Source organism: Nipponia nippon, unplaced genomic scaffold, assembly GCF_047370975.1.
Source record: "Nipponia nippon isolate SJK-2023a ecotype South Korea unplaced genomic scaffold, ASM4737097v1 scaffold_6, whole genome shotgun sequence".
In the NCBI taxonomy this organism is placed as follows: domain Eukaryota; kingdom Metazoa; phylum Chordata; class Aves; order Pelecaniformes; family Threskiornithidae; genus Nipponia; species Nipponia nippon.
This window is the reverse complement of record NW_028262380.1, coordinates 41,034,797-41,051,622: the sequence shown is the minus strand read 5'-3', so window position 1 is coordinate 41,051,622 and position 16,826 is coordinate 41,034,797. Positions and strand designations below refer to the sequence as shown.

The 16,826-nt window shown below is 51.0% G+C and overlaps 1 protein-coding gene and 1 long non-coding RNA gene across 2 annotated transcripts; one reads left to right on the top strand and one right to left on the bottom strand.

Annotated features, from left to right (window-relative positions):
- Positions 1-133: 133 nt before the first annotated feature.
- On the bottom strand, positions 134-2,582 carry HAND2 (heart and neural crest derivatives expressed 2). The gene is made up of 2 exons (XM_009474798.2): positions 2,014-2,582; positions 134-957 (listed from the first exon to the last, which is right to left on the bottom strand). Exons 1-2 carry the CDS (start codon positions 2,566-2,568, stop codon positions 859-861), a joined length of 654 nt encoding a protein of 217 aa, XP_009473073.2. The 5' UTR covers positions 2,569-2,582; the 3' UTR covers positions 134-858.
- Positions 2,583-3,385: 803 nt separating this feature from the next.
- LOC148051421 (uncharacterized) lies at positions 3,386-15,160 on the top strand. Its single transcript, XR_015699743.1, has 4 exons — positions 3,386-3,588; positions 4,027-4,119; positions 9,515-9,586; positions 11,439-15,160. It is a non-coding gene; the product is annotated as an uncharacterized LOC148051421 (long non-coding RNA).
- The last annotated feature ends 1,666 nt before the right edge of the window (positions 15,161-16,826 follow it).

Below are 16,826 nucleotides of genomic sequence, written 5' to 3'. Positions count from 1 at the left end.
ATGGAGAACACCACCACAAGGAATTCCTATTCAGCTGAGCTGCCGGTTTCTGTTGAACACTCACGGGGCTGGCGAGATCCCTCCCTCTACCCCTCCTTTCACTCAGTCACTTGTTTAAAAATAAACTTAGGAGCCATCTTTATAATTTAGTTTACTTCCGAATATTTTAAATATTATGAAAAAAAGCCATAAACAACGCTGTTATTCAAAACATTTTGAGGTATAAAACATAAAAAGATTTGGGTTTTCTTTTTTCCTTTTTTCTTTTTTTTTTTTGTTTTGTAAAAAACACACACAGTGGTTTATTGAGTACTTACAACGTTTACACCTTCAATATTAATTAGATTCCACTTTTTCCCTTACGGACGGAAGTGCACATAACCAATAACTGTTGAAAACATCTTCAAATACTGAACGACCACAACAAAATTACAACACTAAATACCGAGTCAACCGAAACATTGGTGCAACTGCTTCTGTTGAAATATAACTTTATAATCCCATGAATATTTATATCCAAAAGGCCAAGTATTAAAGATACACTTCACATACACACTAATGCCAGGGAGGGATTTTTTTTTTTTTCCTTTTTTCCTTTTCTATGGTTCTGTTTTCCCCGTGTGTTTTATACAGAGCAAAGAACATTCACGAAACTATTAGAGACATTACCCCTTACCAAGCTGGAGTTTCCTCTTCAGATATGGAATGCTTTTTCCCTCTCCTTCAAATATCCACATTTTGGGGGGGTTGGGGGAAGAAATTGCACATAAATAAACCGGACGATTCCAAATACAAAGAGTCCTCAGAGGAGAGCTCACTACCGAGACTAAGAGGACGGCTCCTCCAGTCCTGCCGTGCTCACTGCTTGAGCTCCAAAGCCCAGACATGCTGCGGCCAGCCAGTCCTCCCTTTGGTTTTCTTATCGTTGCTGCTAACTGTGCTTTTCAAGATTTCGTTCTGGGGAGACAGGATGTGAAGGGGGGGGGGGGAAGAAGGGGGAGAGGAGAAAAAAAGGTTAGAGATATTGCTCTCCTTTCTAGGTCGCCTCTGCCCTGCCCTGAGAGGGAAAACTACGGGGAGGCACGGGCTCCTGCCGAGGCCTCCGGGCTGCAGGGACAAAGCGGAGCGGCCTCCGCCGGGTCTCGCCGCCCGTGGGAGCGGCCCCGCGTCGTGCGCGGCCGCCCGCGGTCTCCGGCGGAGGCCGAGCCCCCTCCGCGCCGCCACCGCTGCCCTGCCGCGGCCGGGCCCGGGGCTCGGGGGCACGGGGAGCGGGCGGGAGGCCGAGCGGCGCCGGCCAGCTACGGGGAGATGGGTTGTACGGTGAGCTTCGCGCTAAACCGGCCATCCCCTCCCGGGCTCCGGGGGGCAGATGGGCACAGGCTCGTATGGTGGCAGAACGTCGGGCCTGCGGCCACCGAAATCTGCGAGAACATCGCCCGAGCGCGCCGTAGGGCCTACACGAAATTGGGCTTGCGCTGCCGCGCCAAAGCCGACTCTTCCCGTTAAAAGCCAAAAAAGTTCAAACGCAAAGCGCACGGGCAGGAAAGCCCCGCGCTGCGAAGCTCTGACTTGCGGAGGGTTTAACGCCGGGCCCGGCTTAGCAGGTAACCGCGCCTCCAGCCTTTTCTTTAAGAGAGCGGAGGCTTGTCCCTGGCGGGATCACGGTTTGGGATGCGGGTCAAGCCCAAGCCCGGGAACGGACCCCCCCGGGGGGCCCTGCTGTGGCGGCCTTTCCCCCGCGGCTGCTCGCCGCCGCCGGGCCGGGTCCGGGCGCTCTGCGGAAGCCGCGGGCGCCGAGGACCTCCCGGGGCTGTGCCCTGTCCCGCTCCCGGCCCGCAGGTACGTCCGGGGGCCGGCGGGACCGAGGTGTCCCCCACGGACATCAGCCGGCGACCCGACCCAGCCGAGCGCCGGGTGCGCGGGGAAGGGGCGCCGGCGGGCGGCCGAGCAGCCTCCTCTCTGCGGGCCCCCCGTCCCGTCCCGCCCCGTCCCGTCCCGTCCCGGAGCACTGACCAGCTCTTTCTTCCTCTTCTCCTCCTTCACGTCTGTCTTCTTGATCTCTGCCTTGAAGGCCTCCGCCTCCCCGTTCTGGTCATCCTTCGCCAGCAGGTCCATGAGGTAGGCGATGTAGCTGGTGGCCAGGCGGAGGGTTTTGATCTTGGAGAGCTTGGTGTCGGCCGGCACGTTGGGGATGCACTCCCGCAGCTCCGCGAAGGCGCTGTTGATGCTCTGAGTCCTGCGCCGCTCCTTGCGGTTCGCCGTGCCCCTGCGCTTCACCGGCCGGGGCCCCCCGAGCCCGGGCGGACCGTTCCCGGGCGGCACCCCCCCGTAATGGGAGTGGTCCATACCCGGCGCCCCGTTGGCGTACTCGGGGCTGTAGGACAGAGCCATGCTGTAGTCGGGGGGGGACATCTCCGGGTGGCTGCTGATGAGCCAGCCGTGGAAGTAGGGGTTCTCCTCGTGGCCGCAGCGGGTGGCGGCGGCGGCGGCGGCAGCGGCGGCGGCGGCGAAAGGGTAGCCCTCATGGTGCACCACCGGGTGGTGGGGGAAGCCGCCCACTAGACTCATCCCCGCTCCCTAGCGCACCCCACCCCGCCCCCCCGGGCCCCAAAGCAAAGGTTTCCCCTCCCCGCCCGCCCCCCACCCCCCGCCGCACCGGCGGGAGATGCTCCCCGCCGCTCACCCCTCAGCACTGCCCCGCTGCCCGCTGCCTCTCCATAGGGCGCTGCTGCAGAGTCCCCGCGGGTGCCCGAGCGATCCCCCCTCCCCAGGCGCCGCCGCCGCCGCTCATGCGTTGTGCCTCCACCTCCTCCTCCTCCTCCTCCTCGCCCGGGGCCGGGTCTTCGAGGAAGCGCGCACAGAAGAAGAAAAAAAAAAAAGCTATGGAGAGAAGTCGACCAAAACAAAATGGCTTGGCTTCCCAGCCCGGGATCTTCCTCGCCTCTTGCTTCCCTCCGCTCTCGCCAAGTCCGCCGCGGCCCGGCCGGGTGGTACTTACACGCGGCCCCCCTCCATGCGCCCCCGGCTCGGGGCGGGCGGCGGCGGCGGCGGGGGCCGTCAGCGCCGGGCGGGCTCAGGCATCCCTGCCCGCCGCGCCGCGGGGGTCAGCGCCCCGGCGCTCCTCTGGGGCATCCGCGCCGCTCGGCCGGGCGCGGCGGCGGCGGCGGGCGGCGGCGGGCGGCGGCGGGGCTCGGCGCGGCGCGGGGCACTGGCAGGGCTCCCCGGCACGATCTCCATGTACAGCTACATGTTTAGGGCCGCTCGGGTTAATATATGTCGTCAGAAGCGGCGGCCGCCAATGGCTGGCGGCGGGGGCGGGGCCCGCCGCCCTCCGCAATAAAACTTTTTGATGTTCGCCCTGCTAATTGCCGAGCTCCTCTTTTAGGATTGGCTGCCCCTCCGCATCCATAATGTAATTAAAACAAGGGGGGAAAAATTATCATGGAGGCAGAGGTTAATGCAAGTGTTTAGCAGATGCCTTACTGTAAAATCTGCATTAAAAAAAAACCAAACAAAACAAAACCAACCCAACAACCAAAAAAACCAACAAACTCATTAAAACTTAAATATCGGATAATCTCAAACCAGGTACAGTATGGATCCAAGGAATTTCTTGGCAAAATTCTATGTGAGGGCTTGATACGCGCCGAGCTAGCTTTTACAAAGTGCTTTGTGCCGGCCCGGTAGAGGAACAAATAAAAGCGGCTTCGGAGGGCACTTTATCGATTGCCCGGTTGCGATAGGTTGCGATAGGCATGCCCCGGCAGCGCTCCGGCTCATACTTTTATTGCTGGTTAATATACACAAAGAGCGGAGCAGTTCCCGTGAGGAGGGAGCCGAAGTTGCTTCGCCTTGTCTGCCACCGGGCTTGCGATCCAAGCGAGCAGAGCCTGGCCCCGGCTTCCCGGCTGCTGGCTTGCCGCGGGAGCGGCGAGCTGGGGCTTTGGCCAGGGACGGTACTTTCTGCCAGAAAGAATTGCTCTGGGACACTACCAATAAACCCGGCTCTAACCGATTCTCTTCCAGCCTGCTGCCTGCGCCTACGCACCTCGGCCAGTATTCACCCGAGTCCCTTATGCTCCCGAAATCAGTTTCCCGCGTGTTTAACTGGTCTGATCGGTAAGTAACCGAATATTTTTTACAGCATGTTCAGAGCTTATTTTCTAGCTTTTACTAACAAATATATACATATTTCGCCGCGCTCCTGCTTCTGCAATAAAACCGCCAGACCAGCATCTGCAGAAAGCAGGTTTAGTTATCGAAAGGGAACAGTTAAATGTTTGTTTCCCGGCCAGGCCAGGAGGAAATCTCCCGTAGCTGTTTAGGTGTTTTGCTTTGCTAAGCTTGAAGACATTACAAAGGGAAGATGGATCTCAAGCTGTAACTCATGGATAACTTGGAGGGGAGGCGAATTGTTGTCATCTTCAAATGGAGCCGAGCATTACTAAATAGCTGCGAAATATCAAATACCCACCCTTATGTGTGTTGGCTGACGGCTAGGCTGATTCGGCGTATATTACAATGCAATCCTACAATATAGGCAGTGTGGAAAACTGTGTCAACAGGAGCTGAGAGGTCATAAATTAAAGAAAGAGAAAGATAGAGATGGAGGAGTCTGCGAAAGGAGGCAGCAAGAACCGCAAGTCCCATTTCTGCAGCAGCTCGGTGCGCTCTCCGGCCCCACTGCAGAGGCGGTGGGGATGCCTTGGGGGGAAGCGCTGGGGGGCGGGGGGATAAGGCGAAAAAGCTCCTCCGTGGGGAACCAGCTCATCGCCTGGGGAGAGGCGGCGAGCTCAGCCCGAGCGGTCCCGGCGCGGAGAAGGGCTGCCGCCCCGCTCGCCCTCGGCGGTGCCGCCGGGACACGGGGCCGGCTGGGGCGCGGAGGCCCCGCGGGTGGGTCTGCGGGCTCTCGGCGGGGAAAGCTCTGCGGGGAGGCGGCAGCCTCGGCGGGCGAGGCCGCCGGCCGGGGAGCAGCCCGCCGCGGTGCCCGGGCGCCGGCGTCGGCCGGGAAACAGCAGGGGCGAAGCTGGGCGCCGGCCCCGCGTTCCGGCAGGACGGGCAGCGCGGAGCTGCACCCGGCGAGGGGGCCAGCACGGAGACCAGAAACGCAGGCGTGCATTTATATAAGTATATACACATATGCCTGTGCGTCTGGGTGTAAACTGAGTACGAAAGTGAAAAACCAGTCCAGATGTAGAACTGATGTATGTATGTACGCATACATCTTATACACACACATGCTTGTACTAAAATGACTGATGGATATCTGTATCTGTATATGCCCACGCACACACGTATATATTGTATTATCCAAAGGAAATAACGTGTCTCCAGTGCGGATTTTTACATTCGAGAAGGGCGGCGGGCACCGGGCGCAGGCAGAGCCCCGGCGCGGCCAGGAGCGTACCCCCGCCGCTGGGGAGGCGAGGGCTGCGGGGCGCACCCCGGGAACCCACCGCGCTGCTGCGGCCGTTCTCCGGTTTTATTTTGCTGCGATATTTTCCCTGATGCGAAGAAGAAGCGGGCATTGTCAAGGCCGGAAAGGTATATTGGCTTGGAAACGGGGTTGTGTTTCTTTGCACTCTCCTCGTTTGTGTAGGAGCTTTCAAATATACTGCAGGCTGGCCGGCAACTGGGACAGTCTCTGTGGCAAGCCACTACGGTCACTCCGATAACATCTCCAATGATGAAGGAAACGGAAAACATGAGGCAGAGAAAAAGTAATAAAAGATACAGGAGATATCGATCAGAGCACCAGTCTCCAAAGCTAGCGTCGTTATTGCTTAATTAGCTTTGGAGAAAGAGGGTCTCTAGATAAAGGACCCAGCAGGATCTTATATATATTTTTTCCTCCTATCCCCAGCAGCTGTTTATGCGTTTTATAAAGCGAGTTTCAGAGCAAATGCAGCTCTTGTGTCTTCCCTCAGCTTTTAACTACTCAGACTGCCCGACCAGGGGTTACAGCCCTTTCTGTTTGATCAACGCTTTAGAAACCGCTGCAGCCCAAAGTACCTTTCCCAAGACTAGGCTTAGAGTCCGCTAAAAATTCGATTAGACTTTTTTCGCGCACAAATCATTCGCTTAAAAAAAAAACCAACCCAAACTGTCGCCCCATGTCACTTATTTCCCTGCCAAAATGGTTGCATGTTAGGCGGCGATTTATCTGGGCTCTACTGCCAGACAGGACTTTCCTAGGTCGCAGCAATTAAGACATTTTGGTGGCGACTGTGCCGAGGCTGGTTTTCCCTTACTTCCCCACCCCCCCCCTTTTTTTTTTTAATTTTATTTTGCCGGGGCGGGGGGCTGTACCGTTGCTTTTGCCCCACGGTTGTTGCACCTCCGGCACGACAGCCCTCCGGGCTGCCCTTGCCCCGGCTGGGTGCCCCGCGGGGAGCGGCCGGCGGGAGCCCGAGGAGCGGGGGGCGGCGGGGGGCGGCGGGCAGGTCGCCCGCTCAGCGGGGCCAGCCCCGGCCGCGCCGCCGGGGCCACCCGCCGCCCTGCCCCGGCGCTCAGCCGCCGCCGGGCCGCTTATCGTCAGGTCACTTCTCCCCTCCGGGCCAAGGGTAGGGTGGGATTTGGGGATAACGAAACAATAGAGCTGCGCTCCCGCCCCCCTCCCCTCCCCATCCCGGTCTTGTGTGAATTAAGCTAAACTGCAAATTAAGCTAATTTCTCCGAATCAGACGGAACCGTATGGAAACGGGGAAGAGGTGCCGACGCTGGGTGGTCGGAAACCACATCTGCTGGGGACTCTCGGGCTAGCTGGCTGGGAGAGCTGCAGGCACACCGGCCCGGGCGTTTTAATGAGCAGGCCAGGGGCATAAAAGCGCCTGGCCGGTGCCTGAGCAGCGAGCCTCTCAGTCCTTCGCTCCTTTTCTGCACCTTCTTGTGGAGGAGCGCCCGATATCGGCGGGGCGATTTTGGGGGTCACGCAGGCGGCCGGGACAGGGCAGCAGGGGGAGCGGCGGGCCCCGAGCCCGGCCCCCGGCGTCCCCCGCTCCGTGCAGCAGCGCCGGGTCCTCCCTTCTACGTTACAGTTCTCATTAAAGCAAACAAACAATCCGACCCGCAAAAGGGCAGCCCGTCCTTTGCCTCTGAGGCGCAGCCCCGGCCGGACAGTCCCCCCGACGGCTTTTTCCTCCCCGGCAGCTCCTAAAGTCCCGGGGGTGCGCGGCCGGGGGTCAGGGGCTGCAGGCTGCCTCTCCCTCCTCCCGCTCGGCTGCCTACCACATCGCTCAGCCGCCCGGTGCACGGCTTGAAAAGTCGAGACGCGTTTGAATTTATAGACTGCGTGATGTCATTGACCCGGGACCCAACGTTTCAGAAGGGGGTATCGTTCTCGGGTGGATCTGGGGACGCCGAAGCAGCCCGTGTCCCAGGGATGCCACGCAGCCTGTCCCTGGGCCATCGCTTAGGAGTTCGCAGAAGAACGTAAACCCGCAAGAAAAGGGATTTTTGTAAAGAGGCACCGGAGAAATATCATTTGAAGGTCAACCTGTCAGTGCGGGTTAATGAAAAGGACTTGTGCCTAATGGGCCTACTTATACCCTCCGTTACGCTCACACAACCTGGATTTCAACGTCCAGGGCAGAGGGCAGAATCGGGCCCAGCAGGCCCGAATTAATTGCTGCCATTGGAGGTGGAGGAACCCTGGTTTACGTTACTATTATCGGTAATGAACGCCCACATATTTCAGGCATGATAATCTCGCAGCCGTTGTGTATACAAAAGAAAAAAAAAAAAAAGAAAGAACAGGGACGAGAAAAACCCGAGACACTGACCATTTTGTAAGTTGCAATGGCTGGCGGTAAGCGCGGGACCCTGCGCGTTTTACCACTGCATGTGTAAGCAATTATTCGAGGATTGCTTATATTTGTGAGCGAGGATCCAGAGTTGCATTTAAACCCTAGGCAGGAATCACAGAAAGAAAAGAAAAACACAACGAACTCCAACCAAGACCCCTTCTTTGTCAGAAGAACAATAATAAAGGCCTTATAAAATTCTGCAGTGAACGCACAGTGTGTCTCTATTCATTGGGTTTGTCACGTATGTATCCCATACATACGCATCTATAAACACGCACATGTACGTGTACAGACGGGCACACGTTTTTGCCAGGTAATGCTGTTTGCACTCCTGGGAAAGAGCACCTTATGCCGCTCTCGAGCTCGGCGCTGAGGAAATAGCTCGCGAATGTAATTGCCTTCATTAACAAATATTTTGTCCTCCAGCATCTGAAATTCGGGCGTTGGAGGAAGCAGAGCTTGGGCTGGCATCGTTTTGGGTTTAGACTAACAAAAATCAACACTCTATTGTCATTCTTCATGGAAAGTCTCCATTTAACGAGGCTGGGGTTTAAACAGCGTTCATAGATCAAAGGCAACCTCGCTTGGCTTAAAAAAAAAAATAAAAAAATAAAAAAAATCCCTCCGGAGCAGTGACAATTAGCTGCAATTTCGCCCCAGCTGCACGCCCCCAAATGTCGGTGTCGTCCTGCCGGCGCCCCCCGCGCCCTGAACCTGCTGCGCCGCACCCCGCTCCCGCCTGCCCCGGCGCGGCTGCAGCGCCCGGGCTCGCCTTAAAACCCAGCAGCTGACTCCTGCAAATGTCGGCTGCACACTTGCTGGAAGCATCAGCTCGGACCGCAATTCCTATATGCGTATCTCGGTGTAATTGATCTGGCTGAGTGAGGTCTTTTTGGTAATTTGGATACACCAAGTCTCCAGTTAATGACATATAATCAGCCTTTAGGTCACTTGGTCATTCTCTTATTACAAACCCCTCCTGCTCTCTCTGATCTCCTTTCAAACTAAATTTCACACAAACAAATAAAGCAAGACAGGGACAAGTCCCTAAAATACAAGAGAGAAATATTGGAGAATTGCTCGTGGGGAACTATAAACATTTTTAAATGAAAAAACGAAAAGATAGGAAAGAACATCTTATCGAGAAAGAGAGCATTGTGTACAAAAGACGGAGGGAAAAACGGTCTGGCTTCTGTTAAAAATGACATAAAATTAAAATAAAAATAATTACAAACAGAAATGGCATAACATAAACAGAAGGCAGGAGGCTTTACTAGAAACGCGCGGCCGTACTGTAATTTGTTCTTAGAGATGATACAACCGATCCGTAGATACGCAAAGTCTTTATTTGCTTCACTTTAGCTGGCAAAAAAAAAAAAAAAAAGAAAAAAAAAAAGTGTTTTCTTTTCAGGAAAGTAACTGAAGAAGCCGGGAAATGGAGAACTGAGTGTCATGTACCTCCTCAGAGCTGCGGAGAAACGGAGCCGTGGCCAAAACGATGGGTGTAAATGCGACAACAAAAATAAATACTTTACATCACCGTGCAGAACATATTTTACTAAGTCAACACTTTGTTTTTCTGCTTTTCATTTTTCTTCCCTCTAGGAAGAGACAATGCTCCCTTTTTATTAGGTATTCCCTAAAAGATTATTTTGATCTCCGTCCAGGTATATATATATATATGTATATTACGCATACACGTTCCGCAGGCACGCTGACGGTGATGTACGTGCAGAAGACGGTGCGGTGGCCGGGGAGAGGAGCGAGCAGACATGCCCTAGGTAAGACCCGAGGGCCCTGCATGCTGCAGGCAGTTCATTGCGAGAGCGAACCCCGTTTTTCGGAACGAAAGTTGATTTATAAAATCGAGAGCGGGGGCATTTCAATATCGTTCAAGTGTTAGCGCTTCCAGGAAGAAACCTGAAAGAGGACTGCAATCCACACTCCCTTACAGGCATTCACACCTTTCGAAATATTATCAACATGCGTTTTATCAAAGATCTCATTTGTGTTTAATACGGGATTCAGGCAGGCGCTAATGGAGCATGGAAGCGTAGGTGGTGTTGGGAGAGCGAGCGCCGGGGCAGGCTCACGCAGCGCGACAAAACGGAGCAAGGAATAGACGGCAGAGAGTGGCACAGGGCCCCAGCGCCGGGCATATTAACGTGACGCATCTTGTTACTTGCTCACTACATTCCCGGTCTTTTCAGCATTTCTAAGGGCCCCCTTTTTTTTCCCGCCCGCCCTTGGGCTGCTGGGTTGAAGCATTAGCCCGCAGCCACCCGACGATCCGACCCAGTAAATCAAGGGGCGGGGGGAGGCAGAGCCCCGACGCCGCGGTCCCGCCGGGGCGCACGCCCGGGGGAACCGGCCGCCCCCGCCGGGAGAGGCCGGGGATGCTCAGCCCTGCCCCGGCACTGCCGCCGGCGGGGCCCGCCGCCACCCCTCCCGCTGGCCGGGGGTCGAAATGCGAAAGGCCGCGGGGGAGGAGGCGGGCCGGCCCCCGCTGCCCACCGCGCCTCCCGGGGCGGCGGCCCCGGCCCCCCCGGCGGCCCCGGCGGCGCCCCCCGGACCGGGCCGCGCCCGGGAGGAGCCCCGCCGGGCTGGGGGCGGCTGGAAAGGGTTAAGCGCTTCCCCTCCTCCTCCCGGAGCCCCCTGAATGCCACTGCTTTCCTCTAGAGGTCTCATTAGGGAAACCCTAACTGCTATTTTCAACGTTTCCTCAATCAAGCGCCTTTAAATAGAGCTCCACAAACAAATTGGCGGCAAAAAGCGCAGATCTTGTCACGGGCGAGGCCGACCCAATATTTCACCCTTGTTTTGCTTTGTAATTACGGCCCGGCTTGTGGCTACCTGCCCGCTGGGGCGAGCTCCCCTTGCCCCCCCGCCGCTCCCCGCACAGCCCCGCGGACACCTTTCCCGGGGCCGGGGGGGAGCGGGACCGCCCGGAGGAGCAAGTGATCTTCGGGGAAAAAAAAAAAAAAAAAATCAAAATCAGAACCTCCCAGTCCAAATGCTGCCAGAGATTTTTTTTTGCACCGCTGCTCTGAAGCCACCGGCTTTCCAGCACAAGAGGTTTCCCCCAGGCCCCCCTTGCTTCCGAGGCTGGGGTCAGGGCCCAGGCCGGCGTCCCGGCCGTCCCCACGCAGGGCTCTCCAAGCGGTTGGGTTTGCTTTGCGGGCTTCGCTCCCCCTCTCTCTGTTAAAGCGCTCTTATGATTTGTTATATTTTCCACAGCTGCTTATTCTGGTTTGACTGTTGTACAAAGCCGCTTTAAATCTTCGGCAGGAAGAATAAAAGTTAAAACCGCTTGGACGGGTTCCTACAGACTTGTGGGCTGGTGCGGGTCCTTCTCGGTCCCTGCGTAACGACCCCTCTGCACACATCAGGTCTCGATAAGCCTCGTCGCTGCGGCTCGGGGCAGCAATCCGCTGGCTAGCATCAACAAAAATAGGAGCTAATTCAATTATGTCTGAAAGCCGGGGTGTAACAGAGGGAAACTTTGGCACTTATGAACTGAGCTGCTATATTTGCTTTGCTATAAACGGACGAGAATATTTTATGATGGAGGGGAACAGTACAACACAAAAGGGAAATATGACAATAAATCTCTTTTTTATGGATTCTCTCTAGCAGCAAAACACAAGGATTCAACGGTTTTACGACGCAGCTCTTTCACAGGTACATCTGAAGATACCTGCGTAGAAAAGAATACCCCGTGTCGCCCCTTCCAGCCCCCCCGGATTGCGGAGATCCAACTCTGTCCCCCATCCCCAATTCAATGATGAAACTTGTCGTGACTTCCATGGGAGCAGTGCTGGCACAAGAGTTCACATCCGACCACTGCAGGGGTATGCTCCTGTTATTTATGGTGCCACTGGCAGTACCCTTTCATAGTTTACCGATATGCAAAACTTTTAAGTTGGAAGTAATGCTCCACCATCCATCTGATCATGAGCACATGAGGCTATTTTCTTTCTAGTTATTCCAAAACTATTAACGTTTGAGATCGTTTATCCACCCGTGGAGCTAAATTACAGCTTTAGTTTCACAGGGCCAGTTTTTTAGAGATTTTCACATGCTAAAATAAAGATAGGTACTTCGAGGGGAGAATTTTAAAGTGGCAAAGGGTCTAATGCTCCTTGAAAGAAGTGCAGGTTCAGCTCATAAAACCCTCTGAGGATTTAAACCATGGATACTTTTGGAAACCAAAACACACAGCTCTCTGCATGTCAATACTTTTAGCAACCTGCATCATGGAAAATATATTTTTTTCAGAATCGTATTCCGTTGTAAAACATCATTCATACATCCTAAAACTGTTTTATTCAATGCAAGCATGTTTGCATCTAAAGTGCTAGGAATGTTTTGTTATCTGTCTCCATGCCTTGTTTTGGTTCTTCCTTATTATCAAGTCCTGATATTGCTTAACCTGAGCACCCAAATCCGGGTTTAGGTCACCTAGAGAGCAGGGGACAGCTGGTAGGTCAGGCGGTTTGCCGCTGGGCTGCAGTGATTTGGAAGCGCAGGGCTTGAGACAATTGCTTCACATATAATCTCACAGTGCAGTGCTTTTCCTATCTCGGTACACACGCATGCACACAGCATGGCTCTTTAAGTGACTGGTCCCTGGGAAGTCTAGCAGCTATGAAGGCAGAAAGCAGAGGTAGCATATGCAGTTAAATGATTTTTTTTCAAACATAAGTCTTTTCAGTTAAAAATTGTCTTATATATTGCTAAATGAAAGTCACACTGCCTTTTTCCCGTGATTTTTTTTTTTTTAATAGAACAGACAAGTGATTTCAGAGCCCTAGTTTTATTAAGAAAGGTTGTAGAATGATCTACAGTTCAAATAAGTCAATCCTATTCATGTATTGAACAACATCTATAAAATACATCCATGGGAAAAAGAAAGATCACAAAAACTCACAGGCACAGACCCCATCAGTGCAAGTTGTGCTACTTAAGCCAACAAGACTGCTCATCAGAGTGGCACCTATTTGTATGAATTGAAGTTTTACACGTGCCCACTGTTAACGGAAATGATTTGTACGTACTTGAGCTAGCTCATACACCAGTCTTGCATAGGAAGGCAGAGCACAGTGCTGGCTAATTTTACTCAGTTCTTCACTGAGCAAAGTAGCCTGTGCTGAGCTCTGTGCTATTGCAATAAGGCACCGCAAGCACTGTTTTACAGCCGCTTCAAGGATCTCTACACTAGACTGCAGTCTGCACTGTAGGCAGAGTAGTGGGAAAAATGAGTACTGGATATACGTACGTCTGTGCTTACCTGGAGGCCGGGGTCTCTGCCCTGCATACCCTGGACCCCGTGAAGGGCTTCCCCTGACTCCATTTGTGTATACTATTCATAGAGATATGTCCTAGCTTGTAAAAACAGTACATGCCCGTTTCGTATGATATGTGCATGCACACATCTGGGCTGCATGTGTGGAAAAGTAAAGGCACACACCGCAAACAATTTTACATGTGCAATTTTCCAAGTATGGGTCTATGGGTCTATAATGCGGCGTATCTACAGTGCAGAAAATGACATTCTTCTGCACAGAAGGACGTTTTTAAGCGGCTTTCAAAGAAAAAAAAATGCAGCATTATACTTGGTAGCACAGTTAGTAGCAGCTTATTTCTCCTGGTGGCTCCTGAATTTTTCTGCAAACCCACCAAGACGGAGTGTTACTCCTAAACAGCAACATGCACACAGCAATCAGAATATTTCAGATATTCATTTCTATAGGCTGATGTTATTAAAATTAAAAACATCTGCTTTAAGGAATGTAGATAATGCTTCTCTACTCCCACAGTAAATTCAGCTACTCGGGAAACAAAATGTGATTCTAAACAGTCATTGCATTGTTTGACACAGTAGCAAATGGAACAATGCTGCCCTTAATGTTGTTGTTCAACCAACAATTGGAATTGGATAAAGGCTTTCAGCTGGGAACACTTTTCTAATACCTCTGTAGGTTATGGGATTCCTGTTGTGCGCTGCTCTCTGACCGTTAGGCCCTGCATACTGGGCAGGGGTTCACCCTCATCTTGCCAAGACAGCTCCCAAAGAGATGAGTCTGCGACTGCAATAGGCTTTTTAATGTTTGTCTGTTATTGGCTCACCGACACAGTGCTGCAACCGGGCAGAGTGGTGAACGGAGCCCCAGCTGCCTGCATTTCAGATATTATCATCTAATCCTGATTAGAGGCACCATGGGCTAGAAACTCCTCCACAAAGTCAGGGGAGAGAATCCTCCTCCCTTTCGTGCACCCCTTAAAAATAATTGGGAAAAACTTCAATACTTGTGTTAGCTTCTCTTATATTGAAACTAAGCTCTGTGTGTGTGCCTGATTAGGAATGAGTAATTATGTGTATTGACTACCACATAACCCATTGATTGCTGTGCTAATGACATAAGAGCAATCAATATCAAAGGTGGAGTTGCACTGAACACTGTGGTATATCCATGGGACATTTTGTTGTTTTTGCCTGTCAGGCTGACTCTAAATAATTAAAAAAAATGTTGCAAATGGGAAGTATTGATCCTGCTGACATGGAAATAAAGAAAAATGGAAGATAATCTGTGGGAGGACGTTGCCCTAAACTACATGGAGGTGGTGCATGACTAAGAAAGTATTATGTGACATAGAAGTGTGTACGGTGCTATCCAGAAGTAAATAACGGAAGTTAAAGTCCTTTTCTTATTCTGACTCCTTATAAATCTGCCACTAGGTAAATTTGGGGGTTTCAGAAATGATGTATAAATGGAAACTTAGACGAAACATGGCATTAGTGTAAACTAAGTAAAAAAGTACCTTGATGCTTACCTATATTTTAGAAAAGAGTATGTGTTTAAATACTTTTCTGTATTGGGAAGAATTGGTCCTTCCTTTGGATCATAGGTAAAAGAGTTTGGAGACAGGTCCTCTTCCAGTGGTCTGGAAGACCTCCAGGCCATTTTAAATACTGTTTGCCACTACACCTTCCCATAGTTGCTGTCAGTACGAAATCTGCTATTTGTGGGATGGATGCGATGAAGTTATAAATAAGGCAAAACCAGGACTTTAAATTCTAATATTGTTTATATTCTATATAAGTTGATAAACACACATATGCACATGCACATACACATATACATATTTATATACATAGGAATTTGAAAAAAAGTAGGATTTAATAGTTTCCTTTCAGTATTTACGTCTTATCCACGTTAACCAGTGTTCTAGTTCAAAAGAAACACTGGGATCTGGCAGGATTAGTAATATTTGAGAGCTATCCAGCTCTTGAAAAATGTCTGATTCTGCTTCCTTGGGATTCTCATGGATCATGGTCTTTGTGGAGGCAGGTGTCTTCATTCCAGCTGGCCACATGAGGTTTCCCTAAGTAATGTTTGCACAGAGTGCTTCAGATGTCGGTCACTGTAGAAATGTAAACTATTTGTGCCTTCAAAATTGGGGATTAAAATAATGGGAAAAAGGAAGTAAAATCCATTCATTACATCTGACTTGAAGGAAATGCTTAAAGAAGGGAAATAGCTGATTATGACACAAATCTGTATTTCTTACAGTTATGGCTGTGAAACACCGGTCGCACTTCTTGTATGGAGTAAGGAGTGTTGCCAGTGAACTGTAGGTTAGACGTTTACTCTGAGGACAGGCGAACCGCATTTTGTTTCCTTGGTATACGAAGAACAGAACGATAGTTGCCAGGCAGAACTCCACTGTTGAAGTCTAGAGATAGGTCTGAAGGGGCACATGAACACAAAGATTCATTGCAGCCCAGGGGATGCTACCTAGGAGGACAGATACAATAAAATAATAATAAAAAAGGTTAGAAAAGTTTTTTTTTCAGTGACTTAAAAGTACTGCAATTAAATCTATTATTAAACTAGATTAAATGAAGCGGAAATTTGCTTTCAGGTTTTAGAGCCAAGAATGTTCTTATGTCTCTATCCATTTCTGTGCTCCATGTACCCTGGGCTGTTTACACCAGGATTATCTTGTTTATTTTACAGTTATTATGCTTCATAGAAACTAATCAAGAGAATATTTCTTTTTTTTTATGACAAAAAGTGGATGTTGAATTGCTCAAGTTGCTTTTATACAACATTCTTGGGTATGCGATAGTGTGATATTTAATAAAGTGTTTATAAAGGCAGATATAATAGTTTATCAGATCTCAGGCAGTCATAATAACAAAACTGCCCTTAGCCTGAGTGCTATGTACTGTACTTTGTAATTTACAACACAGCACTTTCTAAATTACTTCATAAACTAAGAAAGTTGCCTACCAAAGAATCAATCTTATAAGAACTAAGAAATCTTTTCCTAAATATTTTTTCGCTTACTTACTCTCCATACAAATCATTATTAATAGCTTGGACTCAGACAGAAATTCCACTCCCTTGTAGCACGCAACACATGCATGCTGTAAGATATTTTCATGCAGTCCAATCTATTTAAATTTCCAGTGGAAGAGACCTTTCAGGTTAAAATACTGTGTGTCTAAAATGGTATCCTACACAAACAACGGGATAAAGTGAAGAGAAAAGAACAAAAGGAAGCTGAAGACCTTACAGTGGGAATCTAATGGAGCAATTCAAGTGGGAGTTAATAGTTTATGAGACCATGAATAGAGAATGGAGCCTTTCATTTCTGTGTTGCTAGTCCAAGTCCCTACCAACTTATCTCAAGTCTGTTTGGTGGATTCACTGTAACAGCATGTGTAAAAGATTCTTCAGCACGAAACAAACCCTGTGCCAATGAGTCTAGTCTTCCTCTCTGCTGAAGGACCTGTCCTGAGAAATCGTGCTGGCAAATACCGGGAGACCCAGGTATGCATCCCTAGCCTCTCCCCATTTTTCCCCAAATTTCACAGTCTTGTTATTCCCTATGCACAGTCTGTCTGCTACTGCATGGAAAAGACAGAGAAGATGATAGATGTTTAAAAGTGGAGAACTGTTATTTGTAACTCAAGACCAATTTTTGGTCTGCAAATAGGCAACTGTCTCCTTG

Bases quoted from the DNA above. Each gene is read 5' to 3' on its own strand.
- HAND2 (XM_009474798.2), bottom strand. From the start codon at position 2,568: ATGAGTCTAGTGGGCGGCTTCCCCCACCACCCGGTGGTGCACCATGAG. The intron at 958-2,013 runs GTCAGTGCTCCG...CTGTCTCCCCAG, and splicing joins AGAAGAGGAAGAAAGAGCTG to AACGAAATCTTGAAAAGCAC.